This window comes from Theropithecus gelada, chromosome 1 (assembly GCF_003255815.1).
Source record: "Theropithecus gelada isolate Dixy chromosome 1, Tgel_1.0, whole genome shotgun sequence".
Lineage (NCBI taxonomy): Eukaryota > Metazoa > Chordata > Mammalia > Primates > Cercopithecidae > Theropithecus > Theropithecus gelada.
Window position 1 is genome coordinate 141264240 of NC_037668.1, and position 24775 is coordinate 141289014.

Below are 24775 nucleotides of genomic sequence, written 5' to 3' on the forward strand. Positions count from 1 at the left end.
GAAGAATCAGCTGCTAGCTGCTGGCTTTTTAACTTCTAGCTGATTCATTTGTTGTCAAAAGCAGTTTCCTGTCTGGGGGTGGGGAGAGAAAGAAGGCAAATAGGAAGTGAAGTAGAGAAACCAGCTGTTTGTTAAATATTAGTAAATGACTATTACATTTTGATTTTTTTAAAATTGGGTCAAACATTAATCTTTTCTCTTTCTATAAAAATTGGGCCTTGTGTGTTTTTTTTTGAAATCTTGTTACAAAAGAGTTTTCAAACTCAATGTAATTCTACACAATAATATAATCCTAGAGAAATGGGCTTCAGGTGAATTAAAGGTGCAGACAAGCAAGAACAAATACAAATTCGTTTAAATTGATGATGTAGTGTATTATTTTTATTCTTTCATTAAATACCTAAAATACTAAAAATTTTAAACTACTGTTGAGTAAGATGATTGGTAATAAATTAACTTATAAAATCTGTAGTAAAATTTAAAAATAAAAACAGAAGTTAAAATAGTTAAACATGTATATTCAAAGGGATTGGAAATTTTTCATTAACTAAAGTGTCCTCAACTGGTGTGTTTGGGGTTTTAAAAAAAAATACCCAAGTACATTTTATTGAGCAGTTCTTCATAAATTTTTGCTTCTGACTGAATGAGCTAAAATAAAGACAGTAAGATGGCCAAAGTAAGAATTAAGGTTGCTTTCCCATTGGGCAAGTTAGCACTACTTGTGTGTTGACAATAAAGAGCTTGCCTGTGGACTGTTTTAAAATGTGTGTGATTTCTTGGAGGTTGTTTAAACTTCACCCAAATTATATCTGTAATTTAGTGGTAAAAAATTTAATAGGCTTACTTCCTATTTTTTTCTTATTTATAGTAATTTGAGAGTTCTGGATTGGATGTCAGTTATGACTGTCGCATTAGAAACCTTCATTAGAGGCAACATGTAAACTGAAGAAAGATAGTTATAGATAATAAGGAGGAATCCTTTCTTTTTACAGTCTGTTGAGTCTGTAGAACATTCTAGGATCTAATAAAAAAATGGAGATTAAATCTCTGGCTGAGTCTCATGCCATCAAACTGTTTAGGTATTTATACAAAGAAAGGGGTTCCAACTTTTATCTCACTTTAAGCATTGATGAATCAATTGCTTTTAAAGATTCATTTCAGCATTTTTTGAAGTTGCTTTCATCTCTCTAAATTTACTTTTAATTTTACTTTACTTTTGTTTAAATTTACTTTTCTCGTCCATCACATCTCCAGAAGAGAATCTAATATAATATAAGCTTAAATTTGTAATAATATCTTAGGAGACAACTATTAGGGTTTCTTTAAACATAATTATTTTAATTGTATACCCAGGCACATTGATGGCTTAGTCTAGACTAAAATTGTACTTTATTTTTTAAGCGTGAATGTTTTCATTGACCCAGACCACTCTCCCTACAGCCTACTCCCTTTGTTTTGTTGTTGTTGTTGTTGTTGTTTGTTTGAGACAGAGTCTCGCTCTGTCTCCCAGGCTGGGGTGCAGTGGCATGATCTCGGCTCACAGCAACCTCCGCCTCCCAGGTTCAAGTGATTCTTCTGCCTCAGCCTCCAAAACAGCTGGGACTACAGGCGCACGCCACCATGCCCAGCTAATTTTTGTATTTTTAGTACAGACAGGGTTTCACCATATTGGCCAAGCTGGTCTCGAACTCCTGACCTTGTGATCTGCCTGCCTCAGCCTCCCAAAGTGCTGGGATTACAGGTGTGAGCCACCGCACCCAGCCGTTTAAATGGTTTCCAGTTAAATGGTACTGGGAATGGCAGAAGTTGCTCTCATGAATCTTTTTTTTTTTTTTTTTTTGAGACTGAGTTTTTCTCTTATTGGCCAGACTGGAGTGCAATGGCGTGATCTCACCTCACTGTAACCTCTCCCTCCCGGGTTCAAGAGATTTTCCAGCCTCAGCCTCCCAAGTAGCTGGAATTACAGGTGTCCATCACCACGCCCAGCTAATTTTTTTTGTATTTTTAGTAGAGACGGGGTTTCACCGTGTTGGCCAGGCTGGTCTCGAACTCCTGACCTCAGGTGATCCACCCGCCTCAGCATCGCAGAGTGCCGGGATTACAGGCGTGAGCCACCGTGCCTGGCCAAATCAGCATTTTTTAGTTTGGATTCAAGTATACTTAGCCATTTCTGGGCAATTTGGATGGGTATACGAGACCAATAATAGAAAACTTTTTTTATGTCTAGAAATATTTGGTTATTTTTTAATGTAATGGAAATATGCTTAACAAAAATTGGCATCTGTAATTAACTAGTATATTTTAAAGTCAAATAGAGTTTTGAGAGCCAAGTTTAGATATAATTTGTTTCCCCTTTTCTCTGAGAAATCATGATTTAATTGATAAGATTTGGTTATAACCTTACTCCAGAGTTAGAATCACTACTGAATTAGCTAGGAGGCCACCCTTGAGAACCAAACTTTCTGAGTATCATAATTTCTGGGTTTTTCTTTCATGTTGAGTTCAGTTTAATCATATGGGAGCAAAGGAAGGGATAAAGCAATTCAGTATTGGGTGGACTAGGGTAGCAACCGCAGAATTTACAGTGTGAAACTATCATTCAAGCTATCCTAGTCACTTAACAATTTCAAATTTATTAGATATTAAAATGGAGAAGGAGATCTTGCTGGGCCCAGAGATGGTGAAAAATCATTAGAGACTACAAATAATCTCTTAAGAGGTCTAGGGCCGGGCGCGGTGGCTCAAGCCTGTAATCCCAGCACTTTGGGAGGCCGAGACGGGCGGATCACGAGGTCAGGAGATCGAGACCATCCTGGCTAACACGGTGAAACCCCGTCTCTATTAAGAAATACAAAAAACTAGCCGGGCGAGGTGGCGGGCGCCTGTAGTCCCAGCTACTCGGGAGGCTGAGGCCGGAGAATGGCGTGAACCCGGGAGGCGGAGCTTGCAGTGAGCTGAGATCCGGCCACTGCACTCCAGCCTGGGTGACAGAGCGAGACCCCGTCTAAAAAAAAAAAAAAAAAAAAAAGAGGTCTAGTTGGGAGCTGGGGAGAGCTAAAGGAGAGTGTATTTTCCTAATACTTTTCTATCTTTATTTCTTCAAGATTTGTTTTAAACATAAACGTTAGTGGAGCCCTGTCCCCATCTCAGCAAGCTTTAATTTTGTCTGATTTTTACAGTGTTTTCAGTATTTAGCATTATTTGTTAATTATAGGGTTTTTGCTTTCTTGAGGTTATATTTACATTTTTGTGCTTTAAATTTTGGGAGGTAAAATACAGTTTTACTCCCCACCCTTATCATATGTGTCAAATACTTCAACTGATTTTTTGGAGAATAAACATTTTCTCTCAAATCTCTAGCTGTGCTTGGCCAGCAGCATGTTAGTTGCCATGCACAATACCAGGATTTGATATCTGTTTGAGAATATTCTTGGTCTTGATCTGGATAAAATGACTCATAGAGAAATGCTCTTGTGCTACTTTTATAGCATTCTCTGTATATACAGAAATATGTGTTTATATTGGCTTCTCTCAGAGTTTTAGTCAGCCTTTCTCTGCTCTCCTGCCCCACCTCTGCCCCATAGAAAGAGAGTAACATGTTGTATCAAGATCTTGGTGGGAAAATAAGGGGGAAACAGCACTTTGGGCACTGTCCCTACACACATTGGAATGGGGGAGGGATGGGCATAGGAACCTAATGATTAATACCAAAAAATATATAAATATTAAGTAAATAAAAAACTTGCCCTGAAATTTTTTTTTAAGTCCCTCAATTCCCAATTACTAAGAAAATTTAGTGAAGAAATTATGTCACATGCTCTGGCCAGTTCCGTGTGACATTTAAATGAAAAAGTTCTGCAACTGAATATGATTTTCAAGTTTGAATTTTAAAAATACACAAAATGGAATGAAACTTTTTTTTTTTTGGGACAGAGTTTTGCTTTCGTTGCCCAGGCTAGAGCACAGTGGCACAATCTCGGCTCACTGCAACCTCCGCCTTCTGGTTTCAAGCAATTCTCCTGCCTCAGCCTCCCAGCAAGCTGGGATTACAGGCACCCGCCACCACACCCAGCTAATTTTTTTGTATTTTTTTTTTTTTTTTTTTTTTTTTTTTTTTTAGTAGAGACGGGGTTTCACCATGTTTGTCAGGCTGGTCTCGAACTGCTGACCTCGTGATACATCCGCCTTGGCCTCCCCAAGTGCTGGGATTACAGGCGTGAGCCACCACGCCCAGTGGAATGAAACTTTTAACATTATATTGACAAATGAAAATATATGAGGTCTTCATTTCATAGTTGCATTTTTTCCAGAAGCTAAAATGGTGCAAATATCCAGAATAACTTCAAACATAACATTTTTTTATTTTTAGGTTTTTTTTTTTTTTTGCATTGTTTAGTTTTTGCTTTCTGTGACCAGATGAATGTCAAAGTTTTTTCATTTAACATAGGTTAACTTCAGGCTATATGTGTAGTAATGTACTTTTCAGGGCATCTTGGTAATTAATGTATTTCTGAAACATTCATTAGTCATTCTAAATTTATATGTAAAATTTGGTAAGTGTAATTTTCCTAGAGTTACAGGAGTGTCTTGGTTTGAATTTTTTTCTGTTCCTTAGCCATATATTTAAGATGAGCTTTGTATCAAGCATAAGCAATATATCTTATAAAGGATGTATTGAAATACATGCCTAACTTATATGAGAGGGTTTATTATTGCTTGCTTTCTCTAGAAACCACTTTTATAAGCTTATAATTTATATCTCTCTTCCAAATACTCCTTGATAGAAATCTTGTAGAGCAGTTTATTACACTGTTAATTCTACAAATAAATGGTAATTTCTCCATAGCATTTCGTGACAGCAGTGTACTTTTTTATGGTTTTAAAGTAAGCATTTTGGGCCAGGTGCAGTGTGGCTCATGCCTGTAATCCCAGCACTTTGGGAGGCCAAGGTGGGCAGATCACTTGAGGTCAGGAGTTCGAGACCAGCCTGGCCAACATGACGAAACCCTGTCTCTACTGAAAATACAAAAATTAGCTGGGTGCGGTGGCGGGTGCCTATAATCCCAGCTACTTGGGAGGCTGAGGCAGGAGAATCGTGTGAACCCAGGAGGCAGAGGTTACAGTAAGCCGAGATGGCACCACTGCACTCCAGCCTGGACCACAGTGAGACTCTGTCTCAGAAAAGAAAAAAAGCATCTTACAAACAAGAAAAATTGTACTTTAAGTTTTAATTTTAAGTGGGCTTGAGATCTTTACCACTGTATTCCTTGGAGTCTCTGAATATAACTAACATTCTCTACCTACGACTTTTCTGTTTACATCAATTGACTTGCTCAAGCTCCACAAGTACCAAATAATGATGAAAAGGTCCCTCCAAGCTGTGGTCCTTAATTAGGTTTAAGGTTTAAAAGAAGTTTTGAAATGATATTTATAAACATCCCTTTTCTCTTGTAAAAAACTGCTAAGATTGTGACCATGTTAAAAGTAAAATAATAAAGTAGCATTTAAAAGTATTAAAGTCAAAAACACGGTTCAGGAAAAAAACTAAATGTGAAAGTGTCTCACAATAAAGCTAGAAAATGGTTATTGGTTTAGGGGAGAAAAGAGCTAATAATAATTTCCTGTTCTTCATTTTTAAATGCATTAGTGATCAGATTGTCAGAAATACACAAGTACCAATAAAGAATCTTTTTAAAAACCTTTAAGTTCAACCATCTAATGTAGACATCCCTGAATAGCTGCCTAGAAGAGAGTGAGTGCATCAAGCTTGTGCTTGGCCACGTTAGTCATAGAAATCTCAATACTTTGCATACCAACTTGTAGTCCATTTGTTGGACAGCTCTTAACCTTTGATAAGCCAAAATAAGACACTTTTCTGCTTCTCCTGGGTGTTTGTAGTTCTGCTTTCTGGTCTACTTAGTCCCTCTTTCACATTGTGACTTAAATAGTTCATTTACTGTTTTTTTCTCTAATCTTCTCAAAACTTGTTGCATAAAACCCCCCAATGCCCTAGTTATAAAGTCATACTTTTTAAAAAGCGAATTTCAAGTACTTGGAATAGTTCTAATTTTTTATACAAGAACTAAAATTCTAGGAAATTGCTTTGAGAGGAGAATTCATTTTTTCCAAGGCTGATACTTCGGTCGCTAATGATCTAGTCTGATTTGAGATTATTTGTTCAAAGCAGAGTTTTAGTAAGATGTGGAATTGAGCAAAGTCGCATTTAATCTACTATGGCTCTACTAAACTATTTTGAGTCATCTTGAAGCTTTATAAAAAGTTATTTCAAAGGGCATAGTAGAATGGTTTCTACTGTTCTGTTTAGGCACAAACATTTTCTGAAACTTCCATCAACTTTTTTCCCCTGACTGCTGCTTTCTGTCATGTCAGAGGATGAAGTTTTTGCTGCTGCAGCAGAAGTACCTAGAATACCTGGAGGATGGCAAAGTCCTGGAGGCACTGCAAGTTCTACGCTGTGAATTGACGCCGCTGAAATACAATACAGAGCGCATTCATGTTCTTAGTGGGTAAGGAAACTGAGTTCTTGAACTCAGGTTAATGGAGGGCCAAAGTTATATTTATTTAACATTTTTCCAAAATATAAATACTTGATTATTGCTAAATTCTTAGATATTTATCTAGGTAAACTCACTCCTGTGTGGATGAACTATTTTGGTCATCCTAGAAAACTTCAGATTAGGGTAGAGATATATTTAAGTGGGTGAAAGGGAGAAGAAAATATGTATTGCCTGTGAAATGCTATTTTAAAATCTTCTATGAAAACCCAATTACATTCCAAGGGCAGCTCTTGTAGTTAAAAACAAAATAAAAATCTTATGATATGGATCATGGTAAACAACGACATTTCCAGTATTGGTGCACACTAACTTTTTAAGTGAATACTTGTCATGTGCCAGGCCCTTGCTAAGCTTTTCACATAAACAACCTCATTTAATCCTCACATCAACATCAGTCCTTTTTTGGGGTATGAAGGGTAGAAACAGGGTCTCACTATGTTGTCCAGTGTGGTCTCAAACTCCTGTGATCTTCCCACAGTGCATGAGTCACTGTACCTGGCCACATTAATCCTTATAATGTTAGATTACCCAAAGGTTTCATCCTGGGCCTCCTTTTTATTCTCTATCTACATACTCTTTTTAGGTAATCTCATTCTATACCATGCCTTCACATACTGTCTGTATATCGGTGACTCTTAAATTTACTTTCTTATCTGAAGTCCCAATGTATATATCTAGTGGCATACCTGACATTCTCCACTTGGATGTTTAATAGATGTCTCAGTTTTATGAGGCTGGAGTGCAGTGGCACAATCCTAGATCACTGCTGCCTCCAGTTTCTGGACTCAAGCCATCCTCCTGCCTCACCCTCCTAAGTAGGTAGGATTTCAGGCATGCACCACCACGTGTGGCTAATTTTTTCATTTTTTGTAGAGACAGGTCTCGCTATGTTGCCCAGGCTGGCCTTGAACTCCTCCTAACCTTAAGCGATCCACCTACTTCAGCCTCCCAAGGTGCTGGGATTAAAAGGCATGAGCCACCGCACCCAGCCTCAAAACAAAATTCTGGATTCACCCCTTCATGATAAATACACTCAACAAACTAGGAATAGAAAGGAACTTCCTTGACCGAATAAAGGGCATTAATGAAAATTCACAGTGCTGGCAATGAAAGACTGAAACCTCTCTCCTTGTGATCAAGAATAGGACAATGATGTCTACTCTTGCTATGTCTGTTCAACATTGTATTGGAGGTTCTAGCCAGGGAAATTAGTCAAGAAAAAGGAATAAAAGGTTGAAAAGGAAAAAGTAAAACTATCTCCATTCAAAGATGTCATGATTTTATATAAAGAAAATTTAAGGAATCCACTAAAAAACTCTTAGAACTAATAGGCAAGTTCAGCAAGGTTGTAGGACACAAGATCAATACACAAGAATAATGGTATTTCTAAAATCTAACAATGAATAATTTAAAAAATTGAATTAAGAAAACAGTGTTATTTACACTAGTATAAAAAAGAATAATTCAGGAATAAATTTAACCCCTACAGACCTGTGCCACTTCTAGCATATCGCAAGATCTTCAACCCAGTTGCTGAAGGGAAAAACTTAAGCCTTATACTGCTTTTTCTTTATCTTTTAACTTTGACATGTATGGCCTAATTCTGAAACATCTCAAATTTTCATTTCTCTGAATCTCCACAGTTTCTAGCCTAGTTAAGCCATGGACATCTCTGCTAGAATATTATAGTAGCTTCCCACCTAGTTACATTGTCTTCACTCTTAATTTTTTTCTTTTCTTTTTTTTTTTTTTGAGACAGAGTTTCACTGTTGTCGCCCAGGCTGGAGTGCAATGGTACAATCTCAGCTCACTGCAACCTTCACCTCCCGGGTTCAAGTGATTCTTCAACCTTGCCTCCTGAGTAGCTTGGATTGTAGGCATGTGCCACCACACCCAGCTAATTTTGTATTTTTAGTAGAGATGGGGTCTCACCATGTTGGCCAGGCTGGTCTCGAACTTCTGACCTCAGGTGATCCACCTGCTTCAGCCTTCCAGAGCGCTGGGATTATAGGTGTGAGCCACTGTACCCGGCTTCACTCTTGATTTCTTAACAATGCGTATTTCACATAGCAGCCAGACAAATAAGCAAAACCATAAATGAAGTCTTAATTCCCTTACCACTGGCTCTCCAGCAGTCTTAAAACCCAAAATCTCTGTGCAAGGCCACAAAAACCCTGATCCTTTTCTGCCATCATTTTCTTTTTTCATTACTGTATAGTGACACTCGTGCTCTTTCTGTTCCTTAACTTGTCACCCCTTAAGGCATTTGCACTGCTTGTCCTCTCCATCTGAAATGTATGTTCCACAGTCTTTGCATAGCTGGGTACTCCTTGTTTAGTTCCCAACCCGAGCATCATCTTCTCCCAAGATTACCCACTGGGTGTTCTCATCACATTACTCTGTTTTTAATTTTTTTCTTTATAGCATATTTCACTGTATGATAGGCTCCAGCATCAAGAACAAATATGTGACACATGAGTTTGTAAATACAAAATGATGAACAAAAGAATGGGCCCAAGATAAGGGCCCATTCCTTGCATGTAGGGAAACTGAGCCTCAAAGAAGTTAAGTAGCCAGCACAATATAAAGCTAATAATTCAGAAAGCAGTTCTCAAAGCCTGGTTTGACTGATTCCAAAGTCATTGGTCTTACCCACTATCACATCTTGTAACAGTAAATTCTACAGGTTTTTTGTTTGTTGTTTGAGATGGAGTCTGGCTATGTTGCTTAGACTGGTCTTGAACTCATGCCCAAGCAGTCCTTCCACCTTGGCTTCCCAAAGTGCTAGGTTTACAGGCATGAGCCACCACACATGGCCTGCTAGATGTTTTGATATGGTAGCTGACAAATTATCTTGTTCTGATTACCTTTTTTTTTTTTTTTTTTGAGACAGAGTCTCATTCCATTACCCAGGCTGGAGTGCAGTGGCACAATCTTGGCTCACTGCAGCCTCCACCTCCCTGGTTCAAGCAGTTCTGCCTCAGCCTCCCAAGTAGCTGTGATTACAGGTGTGTGCCACCATGCCCAGCTAATATTTTTTTTTGTATTTTTAGTAGAGATGGCATTTCACCGTGTTGGCAAGGCTAGTCTCGGACTCCTGACCTCAGGTTATCGCCTGCCTCACCTCCCAAAGTGCTGGGATTACAGGCGTGCTGATTACATTTTTAATGCAGTATCTGAGTTCTTTGTCATCAGAATATCATTCACATGATTTTTTTCCTGCTCTTGTGTCAGAACATATAATTTAGTCACATGGGTTTTATTCTGACGCAAACCCTGAGTTTTTTACCTAAGGAAATGGTTCGAAGGTGGCAAGATGTGGAACTGGGATCAGAACCTAGAGTTTCTCCTCCTTAGTCCAATGTCCTTTTAGTTATACCATGTGACTTTCTGTAAACAGAAATTCATTTGAAACTTTTAATGTGTATTTTCACAAGGACATAGAAGCAATTGTAAGTCATTTTTTTAAAATTTTAAAAATAAACATTTTAAAATAATTATTGATAATAAACTTTGCCCGAAAGAAGTTATTTTAGAAACAAAATATTCACAACAGCATAATTACTTACATTATTAAGTTTTTTTGATCAGCTAAAGCACTATTTATGTAGTAAATAACGAGAAGTAGTTCTGCTGTTTGGGAAGAGACTATTAAATCATTTAGATTCTAAACGAAATATGCTTTATGCAGTTAAGAAAGGGAGGGAGTGATACTAATGTTAACTGAGAGGTATAGCAGGTAGTAGACTAAGTACTTAATATGCTTCATCTTCAAGAATCCTCATTACCCTATTTAATATTCTTTTTACAAGTGAGAAGAAGAGATTTGTCTGGCAGAGCATGAGACAAAATAGCAGGAGAGTTACTTGCCAGGTCTAATCTCCATGTTTGAATAATACCTTCACTACTTTTACTTTCAAAGCACGTTCTTCTGGGAAGAGCCAAAACCAGGTCAGGGTCACACTCCCAGCAGGGGGCCCTCATGTATTCTCCAGAATCTATGAACTTTAGCTTTTATTCCACCTTCTGTACATACAGTGAGCAATAAAACAGTTCCCCAATTTTGTGCTCTGGGATCTCAGTATCTTTCACAAGATGACACAAGAATGATTATCCAGTTATACTATTTCTTGAATGATGTTTATTATAAAGTCTTGAAGGTATGTTCTTTGGGTTTTATTTTACTCTTCAGAAGTAGTTAAGTTAGCCTAGTGCTTAAGAGCAAGTTCTACAGCTAGAATGCCTGAGTTTATATTCCCACTTTGCCTCTTAACCCTAGGCCAGTTACTTAAGCTTTCTGTGCCTTGGTTTCCTCATTTATAAAAATAGAATAATAATAGTGCTTACAGGGTTGTTATAAACATTAAAGGAAGTAATATGTGTTGAGTGCTATAACAGAACCTGCACAATAAGAGCCATATATATAATATATAACAATAGCATAAGAATATGTTCTGTTAGTAGGTAATATATATTTAGGTGTTGTTACTTACATTTTAGTAATTATATGCAGGTGCCAGATTATATTAATGAATTGAGTCCACTGTAGAAATTTCTTGATATGTATTAGTAAGAAGCAGATAGCCAGATGGTCAATACTTTTCAATTATATTTATTTCAAATAAATGGGTTTGATATTGGTTGCTTTCTCTGTTGTATTTTTAGGTATCTGATGTGTAGCCATGCAGAAGACCTACGTGCAAAAGCAGAATGGGAAGGCAAAGGGACAGCTTCCCGATCTAAACTATTGGACAAACTTCAGAGTAAGAGTCTTAATTTTTTATGTTTCTGTGTTTTCTCTTAGATTATGAATGGATACAGTGATCAATTAGGAAGACATATCTAGACATACTTTTATTGAGTGGTTAGAAGAGGGAGAATCCATTTTTTCAGACTCTGTCATGGAGTCTAAGAAGCTAACCTCAGGAGTCAGTGAAAGGGCACTGGTCCCAGAGCAGCCCTTCTTTCATTTGTATTATGTGGTGATGCCCCCCCCCCTTAAGATTTTGTTTGGGGGAAAAGTGCTGTGTTTAGAGAAAAAAATATGTAAACCACAGTTTTAAGTCACAAGTGCTTTAAAGATTTTGATTTCAATAGTAAGGCCCAGGTTTCTTTAGGTAAATTGTTTCATTCTTCCCCAACCATGTTATGTTTATTCTAGATTGTAATGCGGGTTTCATTTTTGCTGTATTTATATGTAAAATATGTTGTTCTCTCTGAAAATTATATGATTCTATAATTTTGATGTTGAGATGACAGTGACGATCCTAAGAATCACAAAGCCATGCATTTGGGGAGGTATAAGGCATTCAAGGACTGCAGTAGGTTGATACTGATATCAAAACACCAGTTACTGCCTGAATTCACGCAGTATCTTTGACATTTGGAGTAATTTGTACTTGATCTTAGCCAAAAGGCCAAAAAGTGATTTTTAGAGCAGTTTGATGGGAACTAGAGCTTGACCTGTTGCAGCATTTTCCAAAATTTTGCTCTTTGTTAAGTGGAGATTTTACTTATACCTGGTCTCCTTCTGGTACATGATAATTATCTGATACTCTTTTCATTGTTGTCTTCTTTTTCTTCATTTTGTTGTTGTTATTCCCCGCTTACCTCTCCCTGCCCCTAGAAAGTCCACATACAAAATAAACCCCTCCCACCCAAGTATATCCAATTCTATGAGCAACATAACTATTGCTGCTGACAAATATTGGTAAAGCTTACATATCACATAACCCAGAACTTCTCTATTTAAGGAGTAGATACTATTGGGGTAGGAACAAGTACAGCAGAAGATGAGCAAATGTCTTAAATAAAAGTTTACAGTTTATTATTATTTCTCTTTTTTAAAATATCTTCTATTAAAGCGTATTTACCACCATCAGTGATGCTTCCCCCACGGCGTTTACAGACTCTCCTGCGGCAGGCGGTGGAACTACAAAGGGATCGGTGCCTATATCACAATACCAAACTTGATAATAATCTAGATTCTGTGTCTCTGCTTATAGATCATGTTTGTAGTAGGTAAGAGGAAAACTTCTTATATTCTGAAATAGGCTAACATTTTACAAACTCAATGATGAACTTATTTTAGTTTTCTTTTTTAGAGTCTTATCCTGTAGCTATATAACAGTTCATGTCTGATTTAACATTTGTTCACAAGTAAAGCTAGAACTATGAAAATTGAAAATTATGAGAAATTTCTGTGTGTTTATATAGTAACCATACCTTGAGAACTGAACTTGGGAAGCCAGTTTTTCATTATCTATAGGTTTGGTTACTCGTTTTCTGTGTGTGTCTGACAATTTAACTATGTCCCAAATTATTTACTGCACATAAAGATCATGGTAATACTTTTTTCTTAATGAAAGTTCTGCTTTTTAGTAGAAGATGGACTCTAAAAATGGTTAAAACAACAGCTATTATTAACTTATAGTTTTGGTTTTTTTACTGTGTCTACCCGTGTCCATAATTTAACTTGTAAGAATTCAGGCTTCTCTTTTGAAATTAGGAGGATTTTGAATAAAAATATACCTACTATTTTAATGGTCTCTAAAATTAAAGTATAGCTTTATTTTGTTCTTGATGTTTTTATTGGTTTCTTTTTTAGACACAGTCTCTCTTGGCCCAGGATAGAGTGCAGTGGCAAGATCATAGGCCACTGTATAGCCTTAGGCTCAAGTAATCCACTCACCTCAGCCTTCTGAGTAGCTAGGACTATATAGGCATGCACTACCATGCCTGGCTAATTCTTAAATTTTTTTGTAGAGATGGGGTCTCTTGCCCCTACTGGTCTTAAACTTCTGGCCTCAAGCAATCAATACGTCTGCCTTGGCCTCCCAAAGCACTGGGATTACAGGCATGAGCCTCCATGCTGGGCCTAAAGCATAGCTTTAATTTTAAGATATCAAATAACAAATTGTGAAATATTTCAGACTTCAAGAATGAAATAATTTGGATCTGATGAACCAAACAGAATAGAGAAGAGCTGCAGTGCATGTGCTCAGTTGCTTTTACCAGTGATATCAAAGAACTAATGAAAATAATATAAATAAGAACAAAAGCATATTAAGTGTGAGGGCTTTGGAATAACGAACTTCTGAATAACCATAAAAATTGTCTGTATATGCATATTTCTACTGTGATTTAAAATAATTTTTTACATATGTATAAACCACTTTTGTAACCATTGAGTTTTTACCTCACTCTCCCTACTTGAAGTACAGAAATAATAATTGTTTGAGATATTGGCCTTAAATTACTTAAAAGGGCTATTTAATCTTAAAGTATTAAATTATTACTTGGTACCTATCTTAAATGTTCTACAAGAAAGTGATTAGAAATTTTTTCCCCTGTCCCTTTTAAAATCTTTAATAATGGTCATTGACCTGCTTCTGAGGATTTTAAAATCTTTTTGTATAAAATTGAATAGAGGTAGGAAGAGATAATAGATTAAAAGGCTATATAGTTTCATGGTTCATAGCTCCATTACCAGATTTGATAACAGTGTTAAGACGCTTGTGAACCCAAATCTTTTTTTGGTTCATAAATTTAAATATTTTGAAAGGTGGTGACTAGACATAATGGTTCAAGAGGTATCAGTAAGTTAGGAGCTTGCCCTCCTGTTTCCAAACTAAAATCTATGGGAACATGACCAAAGTGTTTTAACATGTACATCAGCACCTATGAAACTAAATGATGAAAAATACTTAATCTAAGTTTTTCCAACCTTCAGATCAGGGACCAAGCTCTCATAAGTCTGTGTAGAAAAGCAGTCCAGAGTTTTACATAGGAATGAAAGCATCCTTTTTCTTCTGAAATAACCATTGATTAGAAGGTCTTCTCTGTAATCTTAAAATGAAACCTTCACTCTGTGCTCCTAGTTACCTCTCTTTCTCTCTCCCCCTCCACTTTAGAGCTAACTTCTTGAAATCATTACCTACTACACATTCGCAATGCCTGTGTTCTTACTTTTCCTTCACTCTTCATATTTCTGTATTATTAGGACCTGTGTAGCTAACATAACACCAGAATTGTTGATATTGGTGAGAATACCTCTTTTACATTCAGTGGATATTTTCCAGCCTGTATCTTCACCTTACTATAGCACTGTACTACTCTATTTTGAAACTTTTCCTTGACCTCTAAAACATTTTAGATTGTTAGTTTAACTCCTGGCTACTCCTTAGGCTTTTCTTCTTTAACTGTCCCTTTAAGAAATACGTGTTCCAGGCTGGGCACGGTGGCTCACGCCTGTAATCCCAGCATTCTGGGAGGCCGAGTCGGGTGGATCATCAGGTCAGGAGATCGAGACCATCCTGGCTAACATGGTGAAACCCCATCTCTACTAATACAAAAAAATTAGCCAGACGTGGTGGCACACACCTGTAGTCCCAGCTACTCGGGAGGCCGAGGCAGGAGAATCGCTTGAACCCGGGAGGCGGAGGTTGCAGTGAGCAGAGATCGCGCCACTGCACTCCAGCCCAGGCGACAGAGCGAGACTCTGTCTCAAAAAAAAAAAAAAAGAAATATGTGTTCTAGAATTGTTTCTTCCCTCATCCTTAGGTTATACTTCCATGGTTCTAATGACAGCTAGATACAGGCCAGAGCTACAGAATTTATCTCCTGAGCCTTAGACCTTAATACCACAATTTGGGTTCTCAAGTACATTAAACACAGCATGTCCAAAACAGAACTTCCTTTCCCTCTCACCTATTTTTACAAAATCTGCTTTTTCTTAAATTCCTTACCTCAGTGAAAAGCAGCCATCTACCCAGTTTTCCCAAACCAGAAAACTTGGAGTCAGCCTTAGTTTTTTACTGTAGAGATTTTAAAGCCACTAAGAATAATGTCACACATTACATTATATACACGGTCTTGAGAGTGAGTTGTGCCCTTTATTGCTAAACTGAGAAAATAAAACCTGAACTTACTTAGTTATTTTTTAATTAAAAAAATTTTTTTAAATTTTATTCGACACATGATCTTGCCCTGTAGCCCAAGTTAGAGTGCAGTGGTGCAATTATAGTTCATGGTAGCCTTGAACTCCCATCTCAGCCTTCTGAGTAGCTGGGGCTTCAGGCGTGGACCGCCACACAGCTAATTTCAAAAAAATTGTTTGGCTTGTTTTTGTGTTTTCATTGTTGTTTAATGGTGATGGGGTTGCTTACTGTGTTGCCCAGGCCAATCTCAAACTCCTGGCCTCAGGTGCTCCTCCCACCTCATCCTTCCGAAGGGCTAGGGTTACAGGTGTGACCTACCACACTGGGTCTGAATCTAAATTTAAGTCCTATTATTTACCTAAAAGTCTTCAAAAGAACAGTTGCTAATTTTTGTTACCTTCTTTACTCTTTTAGAGACTAGATTTTAGCATTGGAACTAGAAAACTATTTTCAGAAATTAAATCTTAGCTTTGAAATTACATAGCTTTTTTCTGGCGAATAAAGAATTAATTATGAATTATGACTTTTAAAAATACCCTGATGTACATTGAAAAGATTTATCAGATTGTATACAATTTCTAGGCAGGGCATGGTGGCTCACGCCGGTATTCCCAGCACTTTGGGAGCCCGAGGTGGGGAGATCACTTGAGCCCAGGAGTTTGAGACCAGCCTGGGCAACATGGCAAGACCCTGTATCTACTAAAAATACAAAAATTAGCCAGGTGTGGTGGCAGGCGCCTATAATCCCAGCTGCTCAGGAGGCTAAGGCAGGAGAATTGCTTGAACCCGGGAGGTAGAGGTTGCAGTGAGCCGAGATCGTGCCACTGCATTCTAGCCTGGGTGACAAGCAAAACTCAGTCTCAAAAAAAAAACAGGCCGGGCGCAGTGGCTCACACCTGTAATCCCAGCACTTTGAGAGGCCGAGGTGGCTGGATCACCTGAGGTCAGGAGTTCGAGACCAGCCTGGCCAACGTGATGAAACCCTGCCTCTACTAAAAATACAAAAAAATTAGCCAGGCATAGGGTGCGCACCTGTAATCCCAGCTGCTGGGGAGGCTGAGGCAGGAGAATCATTTGAACCCAGGAGGCAGAGGTTGCAGTAAGCAGAGATCACACCACTGCACTCCATCCCAAAGATAAACATTAGAGGAGGAAAAAACTATTTCTGATACTGAAATTGCTTATTTGATTGGAATTTTGTCCAGCAGTGCCTTGGAAAATATGATTTTAAAATGGTATTTGGAAAGTAAACTGGTCTTGGAGTCAACCATAGGTCCAAATCTTAGTGCAATTACTTACCAGTTTTATGACATCTAGTAAATTATTTGTCCTCTTTGAGCCTCATGAAAATGGGGATAATAGTACTTCCATGAGCAATATTATATGTAAAGTGCAGCATTTGGCACCTAGTAAGTGCTTAATAAATGTCAGCTAATATTGATTATTTTATCTAAAATCACACATGTAGAGTAGTAATATTAAAGCAATTTAATTTAAAAATCTGAAAGTTTAAAACAGCCTGCAAATACCCATCTGCTAAGGTAGATTGCCATGTGTACCAAATAAAGAATGTTAATTTATTTTTAAATGTATATTTTGTTTCAGACTGGTGAATTGACAAAATATAATTGTAAATTATTGATTGGGAAAAGAAGCAAGGAAGACCGTGTTTCAAGATACACTTAAAGGTGTATCCGTTAATGTTTAAATAACGTTGTTTTTTGGTGGTGGGGAGTTGTCGTCGTTATTGTTGTTTGAGACTGAGTCTCACTCTGTCACCCAGGCTGGAGTGGAGTGGCACGATCTTGGCTCACTGCAACCTCCGCCTCCCGGGGTCAAGCGGTTCTCCTGCCTCAGCCTCCTGAGTAGCTGAGACTACAGGCATGTGCCACCACACCCAACTAATTTTTGTATTTTTAGTAGAGATGAGGTTTCACCATGTTGGCCAGGCCAGTCTCAAACTCCTGACCTCAGGTGATCCGTCCGCCTTGACCTCCCAAAGTGCTGGGATTACAGGCGTGAGCCACCGTGCCCAGCCTACTCAAATAATGTTTCTTATAATACAGAGAATTTATAAGGTAGAGCTGTTTGTCTAAACAGTAGCCACTAACTACGTGTGTCCATTTAAATTCAAATGTAAAATAATTCAAATTAAATAAATCAAGTTCCTCCAGCTTACTGGCCACATTTTAAGTGTTCAGTAGCCACTTGTAGTGAGGGCTACCGTATTAGATAGCACAGGTATATAGCATTTCCACTGTAACAGAAAGTTCTGTTGGACAGTGCTGATGTAGAAGTTGGAAAAGAATGGTTTTTTTAATGAGTGCTTAATGAAAATAGTCATTTAAGTTGGTAAACCGGATCATAAATCACAAAATTCTTTGCCCTTGATATATAATATTAGCTGCCATTTATGAGGTACTAGCTAAGTGTCAGATTCGGTCTAAATGGTTTATAGTCATTTTCGCTTCCTCTTATTTCATCCTTGTATAAGGAATTCTGTAAGGCAGATACCTTAATCTTTGTTTGATGGTTGGAAAAATTTAGATTTAGAGAGGTTAATTTAATATCTCAGAATCGTAGCTAAGTGACTGAGCCAAAATTTGAATCTAAGTCTGTCAGACTACTGCTCCCATTCTTAAGGTTTTGCTCTTAACTACTGCACTCCTTGCCATATTTTGCACTTCTTCTGTGCCTCCCTGAAAATACTATTAATCACATTTGAGTATCTATTACATTCCAGAAATTTTAAATGTATTTCTAATTCTTACAAGAATTCTAAGAACTCTGTTAGGTAGATACTAATCTCCTTTTGTAGACGTGGGAACTCAAGCTGAGAGAGTTAAATGACTTGCCAAAGACATTAAAACTTGTAAGTGAGAAGGACCTAAACTCATTATCTGGAGGCTATTCTGATTTCGGTTTTGGTTTGTTTTTTGAAATGATCTCACTCCATCACCCAGGCTGGAGTGCAGTGATGCAGTCATAACTCACTGAAGCCTCTTAACTCCCAGGCTCAAGCAGTACTTCCACCCTAGCCTCCCCAATAGCAAGTAAAATGAATGTAGCTGGGCCTGGTGTCACAGGTCTGTGGTCCCAGCTACTCAGGAGGCTGAGGTGGGAGAGTCTCTTGACACCAGGCGGTCAAGGCTACAGTGATCTGTGATTGTGCTGCTGTACAACAGTACAGAGCCTGGGCAACAGAGAGACCCTGTCTCAAAAAAAACAAAAGAAAAAATTTTACAAATGCATTCATTTCTTATTTTTAGTGATGTGATCTTCAAAGAAGTTTTGTCAGTTATGTAACCTTTTTTATTATTATTCTAATCTGTTTTGAAAGAATAATTTGTGGACCTCTTTGTTTTAGGAGGCAGTTCCCATGTTATACGCAGCAGATACTTACGGAGCATTGTAATGAAGTGTGGTTCTGTAAATTCTCTAATGATGGCACTAAACTAGCAACAGGATCAAAAGATACAACAGTTATCATATGGCAAGTTGATCCGGTATGTACCCCAATATGAGTGTTTATATTACAAAAGGGAATAATTTTGAATCTAATTCATTGATTACATATTTTTAAGTATACATATATCAACGGTATTCTTTTCCAAGAGCATTTTTTGTCATCTTTATTTCTTACATTTTCGTGTGTTGTATAGATAATATTATTAACACTGTTGAGTGTTTATGTACTAACGATAATGTTAAATCTGTGTATACATTATCTAATTTAATTTTCTGAAAAACTCTGTGAGGTGCTAACATCTGCATTCAGATGAGGAAACTGAGGTAGAAGTCAAATGCTTTGACTCTCACAGCTAGTATATGACAAAGTTTGATTCAAATCCCGGAATACCTTGACTCCAAACAAACCCACTGCTATTAACATATGTGCCAATTTATATCTTTGTTAATACTTGATTGAAAGATTAGGCCAGGCACAGTGGCTCATGCCTGTAATCTCAGCACTTTGGGAGGCCGAGGCAGGAGGATTACTTGAGCTCAAGAGTTCAAGACCAGCCTGGACAACATAGGGGAGAGTCTGTCATTACAAAAAATTAGCCAGGCATGGTGGTCGCCCCAGCTACTTGAGAAGATGAGGTAGGAGGGATCACTGGAGCCCAGGAGGTGGAGGCTACTGTGAGCTCTGACCTTGATACTGCACACTCGAGCCTGGGCAACAGAGTGAGACCCTGTCTCAAAAAAAAAAAAGGAAGATTAATACAGTGTCCATTCTGTTCCAACCACAAGTTAGAAAAGACTCATTACTCTTTTGCCTTCTGAAGCCCATCATTATCTTGTATAATTTGTGGACCTTGTTGTGTAAGCCTTTCTCCTTTGTTTTCCCATTGATATATAGGAAAAGTATTTTATTCTGGATTTAAAATTCTGAGTTCCCTCTAAAATCAGTTAAGTGTTTGTTTATAACCAGATGACCTATGGATTTGTTGTGGATAATAAGTATTTTCATTTATTTCAGCTAACTGAACATTTATCAAGGGATCAAAGAAGCACATGATTCCAGATAGGTTAAGGAGCTATATTTGTTTTAGGAGTCATTCACCTAAAATAAACTTCTTTTCTTTTGAGACAAAGTCTCACTCTTGTCCCACAGGCTGGAGTGCAATGGCGCAATCTTGGCTCACTGCAACTTCTGCCTCCTAGGTTCAAGGGATTCTGCTGCCTCAGCCTCCCGAGTAGCTGGGATTACAGGCGTCTGCCACCACGCGCGGCTAATTTTTGTATTTTTAATAGAGATGGGGTTTCACCATGTTGGCCAGGCTGGTCTCAGACTCCTAACCTCAGGTAGTCTGCCCGCCTTGGCCTCCCAAAGTGCTGGGATTACAGACGTGAGACACTGTGCCCAGCCAAATAAACTTATTTTGAAGTTTAGAATTAAAATATGATATTAGCTCAGGATGAAGTTTTGGGCTCCTGTGTTGAGAAAAATAGAAAAAGGGAGCCATTCTGAGACAGTATCTCAGTGTGTCACCCAGGCTGTAGTGCAGTGGGGTAATCTCGGCTCACTGCAACCTCCACCTCCCAGGTTCAAGAGATTCTTATGCCTCAGCCTCCCAAGTAGCTGGGACTACAGGCGCGCACCACAACACCCAGCTAATTTTTGTATTTTTAAAGTAGAGACGGGGTTTCACCCTGTTGGCCAGGCTGGTCTCATACTCCTGACCGCAGCTAATTGCCGATCTTGACCTCCCAAAGTGCTGGGATTACAGGCGTGAGTCACCATTCCGAGCCTAACAGTTCTTTTTAGAAGAGAATTGAATTTGAGAGCATACACCAATGCTTGCATACCTACATATGCTACAAACAATGAAAGGTAAATAAGATACATTCTTTACCATAAAGCAGTGGTTCTTTACCTTTTTTTGATATCACGTACCTCTTTGGCAGTTTGGCAAACCTATGGACTCTTTCTCAGAATGTGTTTAAATGCATAAACGAAAGCACATAGTAAGGCCAAATATATGTTATGTATTCATTACTAAGGAAAGCCAATTATAGTGATACGTAGTTAACATAGTACAAAAACGTATTTTTTATTTTTATTTAATGCTTTATTAATGCATTAAATAATAAATTCTAGCAGCAGATGTAAGTACCAGAATTTTGAAGTAGTGATGAGCACACAAATATTTCAAGGTATCTGCAACAACTATAATATATGAAAAGATTTAAGATTTCTGTTGTTAATGGAGTCACCGAATACCACCTAATTTAGTATACTAGCTAGTGTACTACCCACCACTACCTAATATACTACCGTATGTAATTAGTAATATACCCAGTACTGCCTAATACTACCTTGTTAATTGCCTGCGTTAGAGAGTGAAGGAAATACCAAATTTCAGGCTGTGTTTAATAAAAATAGAGATGTGTCTTTTTCCCATTTAAATTCATAGACCCCTGATTCTATCCCTGGACCCATTCTTGTAGATCTCAGGTTTAAAATTCCTGTGAAAAAAATGTACAGTTTAAATGAAAACAAAATTCAATGAAATAAGCATGATACATAACAGATAATACATAAAGTATTATGAAAGTGCAAGGAAGCTTTACAAGTCGAAATACCTCATGAGAGCCTTATTGTGCATCACACGGGTGGACAACAGGAAAGGGGCATTCTAGGAAGACAGGAAAACCTCTTACCCTCCTATCCCCCTCCAAAAAAAAATAATAATAATAAGATAATGGGATGAGTAATGACAGAGTGGGAGATTAGACTAGAAAAAGAGTTTGGGATCAAATCACAGCCTTTGCATGCTAAGTTCTGTTTTCATTCACCAGTCATTTATTTGCGTGATATCTGAAAAAGAAGGTAGTAATACCAAAACTACTTTATTAAAGTTTTTCCTAGTAGCGGTGTATAAGAATCCCCCTTCGTTTAGCCAGTATTTATTAAACACCTGCTGTGTGCCAGGTCTTTTGCTATAGACAGACTAAGCACATGATAATACACCATAATTTATAATGGGTGCTACAGGAGCTCATAAAACAGAGCCTACTGGAACAGGAAAGTAAGAAAAGTAAATATTGGGTGAAGAAGAGGTAAAGAACTATTTAGGCAAAACTAGTTAAGTTAGGCCCCTGGGCAAAAGAAAACATAACATGGCATTTGGGTGGTTTGGGGGAAGAGTTTTAGGTACACTAGAGTTGAGGTTAATTAAGTAGCAGCCAGATCAAGGAGGAGCTTTTGTATTCTTTGCTAAGAGGTTTAGACTCTTATGCCAGTGTTTCCTAGAGTGTTATAGTGAGTCCTCTGGGACTCTTTTAGTATGATGGTATTTTTGTAATGTCAAATACTGTCTGAAAAAATTATAAGAAAATATATGTTCTTTTTGGCCGGGTGCTGTGGCTCACCCCTGTAATCTCAGCACTTCCCTGTAATCTCAGCACTTTGGTAGGCCGAGGCAGGTAAGTCACCTGAGGTCAGGAGTTCAAGACCAGCCTGGCCAACATGGTGAAACCCCAAAATAAAAAAAAATTAGTCTGGCATGGTAGTGCGTGCCTGTGGTCCCAGCTACTTTGGAGACTGACACAGGAGAATTGCTTGAACCCGGGAAGCAGAGGTTGCAGTGAATTGAGATCGTGCCACTGCACTTAAGCCTGGGCGACAGAGAAGACTCTATCTCAAAATATATATATATGTGTGTGTATGTATATATATACATTTGTGTGTATATGTATATGTGTATATATACGTATATATATATATATGCCCTTTTTGAACATGTGTGTGTATTTTTTAATGGAGAGGAAAAAAATACATTTAAGAGAGCCTTAAAATTTGAGTTGATGTGATTCCAATGCCTACTTTCCTTTAACAGTTTTTCTGTGCCTAAAAAAGGTGAATTTTGCCCATTCCCCCCAAAATCCAAGCAAAGTCGTATAGGCTCCACGAACATGTTATTTCCACTTTGAATAAATTAGTGTAAAGGCACTGTACTAATGAAGATAGAGTATTAATGTTTTTATTTTCAACTTTATCTTTTATAGGATTATTTTTTTTCCATTCATGAACGTAAAACAGTTTTTGAGTTAAATATTTCTTTCCTTTTTTTTTTTCTTTTAAAGACAGAGTCTCATGCTGTCACCCAGGCTGGAGTGCAGTGGTGCGATCTCGGCTCATTGCAACCTTCACCTCCTGGGTTCAAGCAATTATCCTGCCTCAGCCTCCTGAGTAGCTGGGATTACAGGCATGTGCCACCATGCCCGGCTAATTTTTGTATTTTTAGTAGAGACAGGGTTTTACCACATTGGCCAGGCTGGTCTCAAACTCCTGACCTCAAGCAATTTGCCTGCCTCAACCTCCCAAAGTGCTGGGATTGCAGGCATGAGCTGCCACACCTGGCTGAGTTAAATATTTCTAAAGGAGTTTGTCTTCAGTTTAAAAGCAAATCTTTGTGTTGATCTGGGGCAGTACTATGAATGAAAATTTGTTCCTGAAAGATCTTGAGCTAGTCAGGAAGACTTGACTTGCTTAGTAAATTATTTAAACCACTTTGATCTAATGATACTACTGATCTAATACAAATACCTCATGCCTCTTACCCACTTCCCAAAGAAGAATCAGAAGTAGTCGCATTGTTAACTATTGAATTTTGTCAAAACAATGGTGATTTGGAATAGATAATTGTATGAATGATAAACTTAGGGTTCAGTGAAGAAACAGTAGCGTAAACATAATCCATTTTGCAGTGACATTTCTCAGGAGGGGAGGAATCTCCAGCTTAATTTTATCAGACTAGTTCCCAACTTGTTTCAACTGCTTATGGGTCATTCCATTGGGATTTCCCACCACTCCACCCTCCCCCCCCCCCCCCCCCCCCCCCCCCCCCCCCCCCCCCCCCCCCCCCGCTCAGAGCTAAACTCAATCAATCTTAAGACTAAAGTCTAAAACTTACTGTTTCTTCCCACCTTTAGTCAAATTCTTACTTCCTCTATTTCTTGTAAACATCCATCCCTATCCCCTAAACCAGAAATCTGGAGGTTGTGTTTGAAGATTTCTTGTTATATTCTATCATGTCATTTTTATCTCCACAGTATCTTTTTTTTTTTAAACAGGTGTTTCACTATGTTGTCCAGGTCAGTCTTGAACTCCTGGACTCAAACAGTCCTCCAGCCTCAGCTTCTCAAAGTATGGGTGTGAGCCGTAGTGCCCAGCCCAAAATATCTTTTGATTCTGACCTCTTTTAGTCCTTAACATCTTACGTTAGGGCATCATTTTTTGGGAACTGACTGTGAACTATGTATGGCTCATTATGGTTCCATTGTCCCGTTATGGTTTCCTTATCCTGTGTCTTTCCTTCTGATTCATCTTCCACGTTGTTATCCTAGTTCCTAAAGCCAAATATCACACTGTATATTCCCTAGCTTACAAATTTTAAGTGGCTTTTCACACACAGGGAAAATGTAGCCCCTTAGCCTACAACAAACACGTCAACTCTTGCAGCCTTGTCACTTGCCACGTCTACATTTGCACTTCACAGTTCAGCTTGCATAGCTTACAATATGGGCTTTTAAGTGAGGCAGTCCAGATTCAGATCCCCATTGCACTACAAACAGGCATGTTTCTAACCTTTCTAAACTTTCATTTCTTTCCCTATAATATGAGAGAGGGGGTAATATTCTAGATCTGTGAGGATTAAATGAAGTATTGTTTGTGAATGGTGCTAGTAGTGGTTAGCATTAATAAGTGGTAGCTTTGCTGGGTAGGATTGTAAAATGGTGCAACCGCTG

General features: G+C 38.1%; 1 protein-coding gene across 3 annotated transcripts in view; it reads left to right on the forward strand.

Moving 5' to 3' along the window:
• Positions 1-24775, forward strand: part of WDR26 (WD repeat domain 26) — a 49087-nt gene that overhangs the window by 3719 nt on the left and 20593 nt on the right. For 2 of the 3 annotated variants that reach the window (XM_025381638.1, XM_025381654.1), the window contains exons 4-7: positions 6391-6527; positions 11244-11341; positions 12443-12599; positions 18885-19023. In XM_025381638.1, the coding sequence (XP_025237423.1) occupies positions 6391-6527; positions 11244-11341; positions 12443-12599; positions 18885-19023 (531 nt within the window). The remainder of the gene's footprint in view (positions 1-6390; positions 6528-11243; positions 11342-12442; positions 12600-18884; positions 19024-24775) is intronic. The other variant, XM_025381646.1, reaches the window with a different exon arrangement.